At 35.9% G+C, this 13,707-nt stretch overlaps 1 protein-coding gene across 1 annotated transcript in view; it reads left to right on the top strand.

Annotated features, from left to right (window-relative positions):
• The window catches only part of LOC137389756 (putative elongator complex protein 1), a 73,186-nt gene that overhangs the window by 16,136 nt on the left and 43,343 nt on the right, over positions 1-13,707 (top strand). The window contains exons 11-18 of the mRNA XM_068075844.1: positions 883-1,026; positions 1,510-1,610; positions 3,186-3,271; positions 5,465-5,621; positions 8,043-8,235; positions 11,387-11,545; positions 11,917-12,057; positions 13,041-13,126. Coding sequence (XP_067931945.1) covers positions 883-1,026; positions 1,510-1,610; positions 3,186-3,271; positions 5,465-5,621; positions 8,043-8,235; positions 11,387-11,545; positions 11,917-12,057; positions 13,041-13,126 — 1,067 coding nt within the window. The remainder of the gene's footprint in view (positions 1-882; positions 1,027-1,509; positions 1,611-3,185; positions 3,272-5,464; positions 5,622-8,042; positions 8,236-11,386; positions 11,546-11,916; positions 12,058-13,040; positions 13,127-13,707) is intronic.

The raw sequence follows: 13,707 nt of genomic DNA on the forward strand, positions 1-13,707 counted from the left end.
CTGATTATGAATGTCATGCACCAAGTTGTTTGCTGTTGTAATAACGTCATGTCACCGTTTGCGCTGTTTCCTTTTGCAAACAAAAAGTCAACCTTTTCATTTAAGCTCATAAATAAAAATGGCGAGCGATCATCGACCCATTGATCTATTAACCGACCAGCGGCGGTATGGTCCATTTTTGTTTTCTAGTGTAGTGGCCCACTGGCAGTGCTCTTAGACAGAGCTGTCCAGATGGCATAGAGTGCTTTCGCAAACTGCGCTGTGGCTTGCGTTACTCGCGCTCATTTCCCAGTTGGTCACATGACTACGGTTAGAGCTTGGGGTGGTTTCTCTAGAAAGGATAGTAGATTTCAATGCAAATATCTGCTTCTTCACAGTTACAGTCCTCAACTGTTTATCTTTTCCTTTCTATTCAAACATTTTTTGAAATGTAGGTTGTTAAAATAATGTTCAAAAATATTGCTATTTTTGTGAGAAGTTTAGTTTGCACTAGTTACACTAATATTTATAGATGTATAGGGAGATCAGCAGTGTGTTTATAGACGATCACCATTTCCTGTATTTTTTGCTTTTGTCACTAATTGCAAGCAATAACTGCTTAATCGAAGTATTGAGACATTCAGGCTAATAAAGATGATTTATAGAGCCTGCTGAGTCGTGGCACAGTGATGTCACCAGCGCTATAGCGTCGTACAATTTAGCGCCCAAATTAAGAAAACTGTTTCAGTGTTAACAGCTGGTTGATGACACCCGGTTGTATAACCGCTTACTCTATAGTTTCATCACGCAGCCAGGATGTTCAGTTCAGAACAGCGTCAATTGCTCTCATGATTTATGGCACAGAGCTATGCAAGTTTTGTAAACATGTTGTTTATTATGTAGGCCAGCGAGTGTGCAGGAAGCAGCAGTGTCGTTGCGTCACCTCTGCTGGTTATCCAGAGACGTCTGTATGGTCTGTACCAGAGACTCTTCCGATGTGCTCATTGTCTTTCGTCTCTCTAGCTCTTCCAAAGCTCTTGAGATTGTGTAGGTATTTCTTATCTCCTGCTGATCCCTCTTTCTATCATAAAACAACGTCCTGTCTTTTGGATAGGAGTTGCTCAAATGGTCTCCTCCGCCATCATGCCATTATCATGTCAAGGAATCACATAAGCAACGCGTGAAGTTGGCAATTTTACCTTAGTAATTGGCCATAGAGGTAGAGCTTGTTAGACTGCATACATGCATTATGCTTGGTGACTTCATTGTTTGATTTATGATAGGCCTATGTGCTTTCTTCTTTCGTGGCTTGTTTGCATTGAGTTTTTCACTCGACGACGCATATTATACTGCTATTAATAGAATATTGGGATAAGGTTGGACGCAGTGCTAGCGTACCCCACAACTTCCCTTCATCTATGTTGATCTGGATCTATACTTGACCCATTTTTTAAAATGGCTGCTATGTTTGACTATCTCGTAAAATCTGTAGTTGCTTGTTCATCTCGGGTGCCTCCTCATGTTTTGTAGAAAAGAGCAAAAAGTAGGTAGGGTAAAGGCAGTGTGCAGTGGTGATAATAAGCTGCTCCTGCAATATAAAGATGGGTCGGTCTGGCTTTACAGGAATAATGGTGAATATAACTCTAGACTAATTGCTTTTTAGTGATTATCTTTTGTAAACAAAAGACTTTAATCTCATTATGCAGCCGCATAGGCAGTGAATTAGCATTGTTTGTGACCAATAGGAGTTGTTAGATCATGAGCCGGTGCTACTTTGTTGTTTGTTATGTAATAACAAAAATTTAACGCCTAAGCATCCGTTACCACAATTTGGGTTGGCTAAGATAAGTGTTATTGTTATTATGAATGAATATGTAGGATATGTAGGTTTAGGCTAACCAAACCCATTTGTCATATCACCTGGCTTTTATATTTCATTTGTTACCTTTTTGTCAATCACTGTTTATGCACAGTTTCTTACTTTGTTCTCCCATACTGTGCTCAAATTGGAAAGCTTTGTACTCAACTTCTTACTGCCAATTTGTACAGTAATTGTGTAATTTGTGTTTTTATGAGAAACCTTTTTGTTACAATTTACTTAGTCATTGCTGAAGGCTCAAACCAAAGCCTTATCTTGGTAAAGACTGCGCACTACTGCAGTTTCTCTGGCCCTTTGTGTTAGTCTGACTTGGAGACCAGCGTCTGAAACGAAGTACATCAACTCATAAATTTTGTTATCTTTGAATAAGAGACCATGCTTAGATGGTTTTGTGAGGGCAAATTGTGTTGCACTTTTGTGTCGCAGTTTTTCGTTTCTAACTAATATCAGACTAAAATTTGAGGGCTATCCAAAATTAACATCCATATTTGAATATCTGTGTTCAAAACTGTTGTTGCATTGGAGTTGTTTTACCTATGTTTAAAGGGTTTTTATTCATTATTCTCCACAGTTCATGTATAGAAATGAATGGTTAACTATAGAGGTTCACTTGTTCTTTTTTATCATCTTTAGCTAATGGCAGTTTTATGCATTCGTATTCACCAGGCTGTGGTGTTGAAGCGAAATTCTTTACAAGGCTTCCACCAGCAGGAAAATTAAACATTTTTCCTTGTCTAAACCAGTCTTGTATAAATACATCTATTCCATAAATAGTAACTGAGGTATGAAAGGGGAGCAATTCCTTCATTGAAAAGGTATGTTTTTGTAAACTGACAATTTGAGTTTAAATGCATTCATTGATCTCTTATCGGTCTATAAAACTATTATGATTAAACTATGCCGTGTGTTAGTATATTCGGCTCAGTCGGTTACTGCTCAACACTTTACAAATAAATAAGGCAAAGGCTATAACTAAATTTTAGGAGATAATATTGGTACATGTAGCTGCTGTAAATTTTACAAAATTAACAATATCAAGAGTGTGTAACTCTTTTAGTTTATCTAAATCTTCTATGGTGGTCTATTATTGTTGTGTTTTAAGGAAATGTGTTACTATATCATCTCTTCTAAAATATCTTGCTATTCAAATACAACTCAAGTAGAAATGTTTTTACTGCAGGTATATTCATGGTTGGTCATAAACCCTTTGAAAATTCTCAGAGGCAAACACAGAAATCACTGAATTTTTTATTCGCTTGTGTCCTAAAAACCGTCTTGTTGTTGATACAGTTTTGTAGTTTTAACCATATGCATTGTCACATTTCAGATTACAAGCCATTCTCATCTGGCGGCTCACCTCTTGTCTTTCCTGTTCTCTGTAATCAAATGCAAGTCTGTACCTTTGCTGGAAAGGTTGGTGCAATCTTTTTGCATTATGTTACCAGCCTCACAGTTTTGTTGTGCGGGACATAATGCTTTTGGTATCGGCCGGAAATATTCCAATGCACTGGTTTTGTGCATTAATAATAACAGTGATGCATGCTACTTCTTATGCCCTCTAACCACTGGTATGGGACTCACTGTCAGATAGCCTCTTTGAATTAGCTTTCGCTTGTCAACTGAAAACAACAATATCAAATTAGGTTTATTTAATGTGGTCCATGACATTGCTTTAGGCAAACTTTACTATTTAATATTCAGTCATGAACATTTTTTATCAGCTAATATGGGTAGCCCAGCATAGGCCAGTATCAACTAATATAGGTCGGTATCAACTAATATAGCTCAATATAGGTCAGTATCAACTAATATAGCTCAAAATAAGTCAGTATCAACTAATATAGCTCAATATAAGTCAGTATCAACTAATATAGCTCAATATAAGTCAGTATCAACTAATATAGCTCAATATAAGTCAGTATCAACTAATATAGCTCAATATAGGTCAGTATCAACTAATATAGCTCAATATAGGTCAGTATCAACTAGTATAGCTCAATATAGGTCAGTATCAACTAATATAGCTCAATTTAAGTCAGTATCAACTAATATACTCAACTTGTATCATCACATGAAGGTCAATAGAACAACAAATTGTCATTCTGTACTATTCCTAGCATTTCTGCTACATCGCCTTGTTTAGTTCACCCAATTACCAGAGCATTTTCCTCTGTTTTGGCTACATTGACCTTGCTATTAAAATATTTCATAGCATATCTTGAAGCATGTGAAATACATTGTTTAAACCATTTTCTTTTCTGATTTTATTCTAAAAATATAGTTATTTTTTGTCAGGTTTAATAAGAGATTTTTCATTTACTTCAGCTGTTTAGCTCCTTGATCGCCAGCTCTACTATAAATGCTGTGTCATGTAATAGGCCTATATGTTAGATTCCTTTGAGTAGTTTGAGTCAGTCGGTCACGTTAGCTCGTGGAAATGTAGCTAAACAAGCTTTTGTTCCGCAAGTTAACATTAGCAAGTCAAGAAAACTTAACTAACAATTACCGAGCAGTAAGTAAAGCCTCAGCGCTATTTTAAGTCAACTCTGTGATGAATATGTGTGTGATTAAAGCTTGACAAGATTGGGAAATTCAGTCGATTCACTATTTCACCAGGATGCAAGGGTTACATATGAAGAACGACAACCCTGATTCCTCTCCATATGTGGTTTTTGTTTAGCGATGTCATCCAATGGGTTTTCTGATATCATCGCCTTCTCAAGGAAGTTATTAGTGATGTTCAAATATACCAACAACTTATTTGTTCAACACTAAAATGTATTATTACTTTTCGTTGTCTGTTAAGAGGTGCCAAATGTTTAGGCGAGCAGCTGTTAGTTGCAATTTTAATTAATCCATTACATTTATTCAGGAAATCAAGTCGTAGCGTGTCTTTCCATACCACTGCACGGTTGACACATCGCCTGTCATTATTGACGTCACCTAATAAAAAGCAAGCACTTGCGATTCTTGCCACATCCCTTAAGCGCGTTTTGCTAGCCAGTTACCTACCTACTTAGAGCTCGCCGGAATGATATCACTGCCACTACTGGTCACGTCTATCTTACTGCTTGGATAAACTTCGGCAATTGGTTAATGGCTATGTCGTCATGTTCGCCATACTTGTAAACTTAAAGCTAAACACACAAATCATTGTAATTGGTTCAACCCATATCATGATTTCATTTGGCCCCACCAGAAATATGTTTTTCACAAATATGATAGTAAAATCACTCAAGGATGTTTTTACACAGTCTCTCCATCAGACAAATATTACAAGTTTAAATTTTGCAGCTATTATTGTTGATTCTATTAAACTTGTTGTGTGTCTTGCGAGGACGCAATTTTGTCCTCATATGTGCCAACATTGTAAGAGTTGGTGACGTTATTAATTGTTTTAGACTAATGTGGCATTCTCAATAAACAGTCTTGAAGGGTGGGGATGTAGAATGTAAATGATGTGGAATTCTTGTTTAAAAATATTTCAATTGCCCTAAAATGCGTGTCTATGCAGACTTATAGGAAGACAATATAATAAATAGTCTTGACAATTTACATAATATGTATAGTTTTCGTCAATCCCTTGTCATCAATCTTTTCTTCTAGGAGGCAGTGGTCGGCCTGTCCCTGCGCTACCGCCTCTTCATCAACACGTTAGAGATTGCTACCAACTGCACGTCATTTGCAGTGCATGACCGTTTCTTGCTCTTCACCTCTCATAACCACACAATTCGCTGTCTCAGCAGAAATACATCTCTCGACAGTGAGTCATACTTCACCTATTGTAGATGAATTACATGATTATATTAATGAAAATCTTGCCCCAACTCAGTAAATATTTTGTTCTCAACTTTGAAGAATTGAATGGTCACCATTTTTGTCTAGGTCCTTGTGTTTTATACCTTGTCATAGATGTTAGTAGGTTACGTTAAAATTGGTTTACAGGTATTCTGCTGATACGCCCATGAGCCGCAGGAACAAAAGTTAATACACACGGTTGGCTCTTACAAAAAACTCATGCATAGAATAAGTATTAAACTAATAATTTTACAAAACCAATATGTGTTTTGTACGTCTGTCCATCTGTGCGAGGCGCGGGTGGACGTTGGGGAAAAGGATTGCGTCGTACGAGATTCGAACGCGCGACTTTCAGCATGATAGACCTACGCTCTGACAATTGCGCCGATCGACTGCCCACTGGGGTGTCAGATAAGTCATACGCATAGTCATTGCACCTGACAATCCTTCGTGGCTCGCTAGACCGCCAGGGTACTGGTTGTTATAAAAAAATTCTAATTTCGCATTGCAGAATTCTATGAAGACATGGTTTTTTGTAAGTCTTATAGTCGTCTTGATAAGTTACATAATTTAGCTAACAAACATGGAAAACAAATAGCACAGCAAACATGTGTCTTGAACAAAAAATTTAAACCTATTTACTCTCATAAACATCGAGCCATCTTTAAAAGAAATAAATGATTTTGGTTGCTTGTTTAAGTGTAGAGTCGCTCTCTTCTATGACTAGTTTTGCTGTGTCCTGTATTGTAATTTTATTCAATTACTGCGTTGAGGATTAGTCATATTTGAATGCAATGAATGCTAATTTCATAAAAAAACTATGCATCTCTATGTTTGACGTACTTTATTTCTATATTTAAGCACGCTCATTATATTTTTAAACTAATAAGTTAGACACTGAATGAAGCTAGTACAGCGGTTCTGCATATTCGATATTTACATGTAGATATTAATAAGTGGGCATGAAGATGTTGAGCAATCCCAAGAACCTAATGCGTTGCAGTCGTATGTAACTTTTCGTTTTAATTCTCAATAAAGTTTCTAACCTATTCTAATAATTTTTATTGCCTCAGCGCTTCAAGATAACATCCAATCCATCTCACTATCGCTTTGAAACAGCTTTACCTATTGTTCACTACGCAGTAAAAATTCAGCTGCTCTCCTTCTGACTCAGGTCTTGGCACTATACAAAGAAAACAGATTTGTGGACAATATCATTGAATTAATTTGGCCGGTGCAAGTTACACAATATTACCTCGCTACGTATTAGTATTATTTAGCATTACCTGTACATTCACCAAGCGCTAAAGTTTTATAAATTGAGATGAGCATCTGTAATAAACAAATTGCCCTTTAGCCATTGACTCATACTACTTAAGTTGTTTTCAGTTCACCTTCTTGTTGCTTGTAATTGCAGCAAGTGTTTTCTTTGCTTGGTTTAAACTTAAAATATTCCATTTTTTAGTATCGTAAACTAACCAGCGGAAAATGTTTTGAACACACACAGCTTTTGCATACCCTGATTTTATCATGTGTCTGCCATGTTGTCTTATTTATTGTAAGCGTATTTTATTCTACTTGTATATAGAACTAGTCTAGCTAGTGTAATGTGCTATATATTGGCTGACTTTCCCTGATATCTGCTCGCTCCAGATATTTGCTGTCTCCAGATATCTGCTAGCTCCAGATGTCTGCTGGCTCCAGTTATCTGCTGGCTACAGATATCTGCTCGCTCCAGATATTTGCTCGCTCCAGATATCTGCTCGCTCCAGATATCTGCTCGCTCCAAATATCTGCTCGTTCCAGATATTTGAGGACTAATTTTGTATTTGGTAAAATTAGAAGCAGTTATAGTATATAACTAATTTTCTACATAGTGATAGTGAAGTGACACAACCCCATCATGCCGCTGCAATGTCATCATTGAAACAGCTGTGTCGCTCTCATCCTTTCAAGATTCAGTGTCTCTGTTTTGTATCGAAATACTCGTGCGATGCGCCACCTTTTATCGAATGGAAACGGCTTTAGCGACCAACGCTATCGTACTTGTGCGTGTGCATAGGTCTTGCATCACACAACCATCGCTCTATTATAGCACCTTATGGGAGTAAGATCTGCTTGTCGGCTATCGCTGTATGAAAACTTAGTATATGTCCACCCAGTCTTCGCTTTTGCACCGTTCAACTTCATATCCGGCATCAACTGTCGTGTTACAATGTAGTTGGCAGTGTCAAGCGTTGGATGCGCTGCATTACCATATTAGATACCAGAATCGCAAGTTTTTGCAAATTACCGTCGTTTATAGCTTTGGCAAAATGGAGCTATATTTAGATTAATGTAAAACTATGTCAACATTTAAAACATTCTTTGTTGGTGTCTTTTCTAGAGCTCACGACCAAGTTGACAGATGGCAAGGCACATATCTTTGATGAAACTGTTAGACGTGTAGAAAGAGGGTCCAGAATAGTGACTTGTGTCACAGATGGCACCAAAGTTGTCCTTCAAATGCCAAGGGGAAATTTAGAAGTTATTCACCCAAGAGCTTTAGTTCTTTCTACCATCAGGACACTGTTGGACAGGTATTGCTATTACATAGGCTAGGACACCGTTGGACAGGCATTGCTATGATATAAGCTAAAAATGAAAATCTGGTCAGATGGTCCACACTTCTGCATTAGCAAAGTTTGTGGTATAAAAGCTTATATGATATGATAGCGATGCAATGTTCAATTGAGTTTAATATTAGAGATCTGTAATAACTATAACTTACCATCAAAGAGAATGTACTAGAGCTGCCTCTCCTACATTTTTTAAACATTCTTTTATGCCATCTGCAACTAAAGACATTTCTGATCATGAAATATAAAATATCTTGGTACATACATTAGATGCAAATAAATAAGTAGGTGTTTGCAAAGAACTTTCTATTGTGATTTGCGTTTTACAAAACCATGTCTAAACTCGTGTTAATTAAGAATTTGTAACAGTAAGATGGCATTTCTGAAGAACAAGATCTAAGGCTTTTTTCAGAACTTTAGTAAGGAATAATTGTACTGCTTACATGTAGAAAACATAGCGTGACGCTATGGCCATCAGTGCTTTGAGAATATCTGATGGAGTTTTGTTGACATTTTCCAGGGTGCAACCTCAATTTTCATACATCTTACATCTCAGGCATATCGGAGTTTGAGTGAAAAATTTGAGATATGTTTGCTTCAGATGTCCAACAAAAATTTACAACTCAAACAGTTATCTTTAACCAATTGTGTTCAATAACTGAAGTCCGACAGTAATCATAGTCAAAGCTGTTTATAGCAGAATAATTAAGTTCATTTGATGCTTGTTCTTCATGATTAGTGGCTCTCAGTTTAGTTTTTATACTGACATGAATACGATTCTTTTAAGAGTCATTTCAAAAATGTTTATTTTATTGTATTTGCTGTTTATTCATTCATACTTTCTAAAGGCTGGTTCACGCTATATCGTCATATGTCAGCGTTCATCTCACAAAACTTTGGTTATTGCCTGTGATAACTTCGTTCACACCATCCCAAACCCATCTACATTTACATCAGCATATAGTCAGTGGTATAGCATTCTCATTATCCAATGCATTCACTGAATTGATGAAATACTAGTCCCGCAGCAACTGTAGATAATATAGATCAAGCGATTCGCAACCGGCTAATCATCATTGCTGAAGTGGTACACATTGTACAGGCTGTTGGGAAGCTCGGCGAATGATAGGAAAAGATTGACAGGAGCAATCTTGTCTGACTTTTCGCGAAGCCATCAATTTACGGTGCACATTGTCAACTAATAATGGTCGAGGGGACAATGACATCATACGTCGATATGGTGTGAACCAGCTTTTAGGCTCAGGTATCATTGATGATTGTCTCACTATTATATGCAGTATTTAAAAGTGCCCATAATAGGTGACTAAGTCAAATAAGAACGGCTGTAATGTCGTCGAGAGGTCGTAGTTAGCGATGCTCTTAGAGATGGTACATATGTATACTTAATAGATCTGAAGTTGTTCATCAAAGTTAAAATATCTCTTAAGTGTGACCCATAAGTTTGTTATAGCTATATTTATTCTCGTAGTTATGTATGTAGATGTGTAATTACATTAGTGTACGATGTAGCGGTGCTTGTGTAGGTTGAATCATGTATCTATGTTTGTTGTTGTCATACTCATTGAGTTACGCTCAACTTATATATCTACTCACATATCTCATGTATCTTTACTCATGTATATCTACTCACATATCTCATGTATCTTTACTCATGTATATCTACTCACATATCATGTATCTTTACTCATGTATATCTACTCACATATCTCATGTATCTTTACTCATGTATATCTACTCACATATCTCATGTATCTTTACTCATGTATATCTACTCACTTATCTCATGTATCTTTACACATGTATATCTACTCACATATCTCATGTATCTTTACTCATGTATATCTACTCACATATCTCATTTATCTTTACTCATGTATATCTACTCATATATATCATGTATCTTTACACATGTATATCTACTCACATATCTCATGTATCTTTACTCATGTATATCTACTCACATATCTCATGTATCTTTACTCATGTATATCTACTCACTTATCTCATGTATCTTTACACATGTATATCTACTCACATATCTCATGTATCTTTACTCATGTATATCTACTCACATATCTCATGTATCTTTACTCGTGTATATCTACTTACATATCATGTATCTTTACTCATGTATATTTACTCACATATCTCCTGTATCTTTACTCATGTATATTTACTCACATATCTCATGTATCTTTACTCATGTATATCTACTCACATATCTCATGTATCTTTACTCATGTATATTTACTCACATATCTCCTGTATCTTTACTCATGTATATCTACTCACATATCTCCTGTATCTTTACTCATGTATATCTACTCACATATATCATGTATCTTGGCTCACATATATCTGTGATCCATCAGTTGTTAGGGTGCGTATACTGGTTAGTCATCAGTGACTAACGCTCAGGTACTGGTCAAACATCAGTACTTGGATGTTTATAGCATAAACCCTTTACACTAGTAAGTCATCAATATTATGAACACATCGGAAAATTATAGAACATATGCTTATCTAATAATTCAATAATTAGGTCCTGAAATACACAATTTTATTTTGTTACTCCAAGGTCATATGTTATGCTCAAGTTTAACACTTGAGTGATGTCTTCATTTTAGCAGTTAACAAGATTACGCTGTTTATCTCACATCAACAATATTTCGTTCAGCTTGTTATACATGATTTTAGTCTCAAATCTCACGATGATCTGCCAATCATTTTCATATGTTGTCAATGTATAGGCTTTCAAGTGTTATAAATGTTCAACCACATGCAAATTTCGAAGCAATCATTTAAAACCACTTTATATGTTAGGAAAATCATATATCTGTACTTTCCTTGTCTTTACAAAATTTGAAAAGCTGTCAAAAAACTATTATAAACTGGTGTTTTAGAAATAAATGTATTTGCACACATTTATGTGTATGAGATGTTTATATGTTCACTCATAAAGTTACTTTCTAAACTTGCTAAAACGGTTGATTTTAGCTTCACTAACCTTTCTATGATTGTTCGAAGAGAGTTACTACCTTATCTAAACATTTAGTTTTTATCAGACGTCTGCACTGCTATCTATTTACAGGCTGGAATACAAGCAGGCGTTTATGCTTATGCACAGACATAGAATTAAAATGAACTTGATATGTGACCACAATAGAAAGCTGTTCCTCGATAATGTCTACAAGTTCATATCGCAAGTTGAGACTGTGTCATACCTTAACCAGTTCATTTCTGATCTTTGGTGAGTTACAACAATCCAGCATCATTGGAAAGTTTCTATATATAAATTTGTATTTCAATGACCCTAAGAAAATTCTATTGTCGTACACGTGGCTGGTGCGTCTAATTGGCATATTGCATCATGTTTCTTTGATTTTTATAACTTTAATTTTTAGAATTCTAGATATTCCAATATTTACATCGAAGATATCATTAGGATTTTGTTCAACTCATCAATTTTTGATGCTTCGTGTTTTTTAAAACTTGTTATTCTATATAATATTCATATTATAATATAATAATATGTTCTATATAGATATGTTTGGCATGAGTCGGCTGTTTGTTTTTAGTATGTTGTATGTCAGCTATAAAAGCTTCTGTTGTCATTTTTAGCGAGGAGGATGTTACATCAACGATGTACACAGCATTTTATGATCAAGGAACAGGGGAGAAGCAAGCTACCCAATCACGCACAAAAGTTGATATGGTTTGTGATAGCCTGATATTGGCCCTCAAGTCAATAGACTTTGACAAGTAAGATTCATGATAAATATTTAATCTATATTTTCACCTCATCTACTGTTGGCCTGCAGTGCTAGTACCAGGTATTAGGGAGGATTTACACTAGGGTTTTTATGTCACTTCTTAGCCAATAATATCACCATACAGGTCTCGTTTAATTATATTTCAGCGGCCATCATGAAATTGTTTGTAGGATTTTGTGTGTATGACTGATGCTGACCAGTGTTTGATCTATGATAGATCGTGGTTTAATTCGTTTCTATTTCGTTTTCACGTGAAACTTTGAAATCATCACTTTATGTCACTTGTGGAAGTGTTACACAAGCATTACATCAAATCTATGTTAATAAGTCCTACTTTCTCATTGTGTCTGTCTGTTAGTCCATATAAACTCTGCATTTCTACATTTTTTGGTCAATTTCATCTTCACACGCATATGCTCCGTACCTTCCATCAGGTCACTAAATTATTTGGTTTCAAAAACCCTTTCTGGTTCCTGTGAACCAGCCTCTTGAACACCCACCTACAGGCTATCTGATTGAGAATGAAGAATTCTCGGACATTGCCGGACTTACCGCTAGTCACATATGTATGAAGTTGCTATCTATTTGTCCGACCGATGCTCAATGTTGTTAGGGTGGTGAATTACCTCCTGTATATTCTCACTTAATCCAAACAATGATTCTAACGGCCTTTAATCTCAGATTACGTTGAATTGGATTAGCTTAATCGCTTGACATCATAAGTATTTGATTTATTTCATAAAGAGTGCTACCATTGGCTGTTCTTTTATCCACTCGACATCGATATAATTGAACATAGCCTAGTCAGTCATGTGACATGTTAATAGGCAGAGTTATTTGGCATTATTCTGCCAAAATGCTATATCCAGTCTAGAAATTTAATCTTAAAGCACATTGTACTATTACATATGAACAGATTCTTAACATTACAATGCCGAAATTTGAAGTTATGCATGCTTTCTCATACTTTAGGTATCTCTTCTGTATTCTGACAGCCTATGTCCGTAAAACTGAGCCTGAGTTGGAAACATCACTCACTATTATCAAAGCCCTTTCTGGTATGTTAAGCAGCAATTGATTCAAGTATTTTATGCATATCCCCTGAGCAACAAGAAATACAACAGCACAAATTTATATTGGGCCCATGTATGTAGTTATAAAAGAGGCGAACACAATTGTTAACTAGTTTCTATGAGTTCGAGCATCTTTGGTTATTGATATGACAGTTATTCTGTAACGAGCATATTGATGATATTCAATAAAAGTTTTATGATGGGCTATTTGATAGCGTTTAAACACTATGCCTTTTACAGTGGTTAAAGTAATGGCTCTTCTCCGGCTTTTCCTCAAACTTATGAAATCATTTTTTTTAACATTGCAACATTCGGGCCTTCTTAGGTCCTTCCTTTTTGGTTAACATCATGCCAAATCTAGGTGTCATTTTGCTAAAGCTGATTGTTGCCTCACGAAGAAATATGCATATGTGGCTAACGCAAGCTCATTACAATCGATGTCAATCATAGAGCAAAGTTGCTCCGGTAAATACTGATGTGATGTGTTTGTTTTTCTTCCATGATTGATTGTGTAAGATCATCTTGTCAGTTATGTTTGCATGACTACTGAGCCATTTCCTTTGCAA

Source organism: Watersipora subatra, chromosome 3 (genome assembly GCF_963576615.1).
Source record: "Watersipora subatra chromosome 3, tzWatSuba1.1, whole genome shotgun sequence".
Classification (NCBI taxonomy): Eukaryota; Metazoa; Bryozoa; class Gymnolaemata; order Cheilostomatida; family Watersiporidae; genus Watersipora; species Watersipora subatra.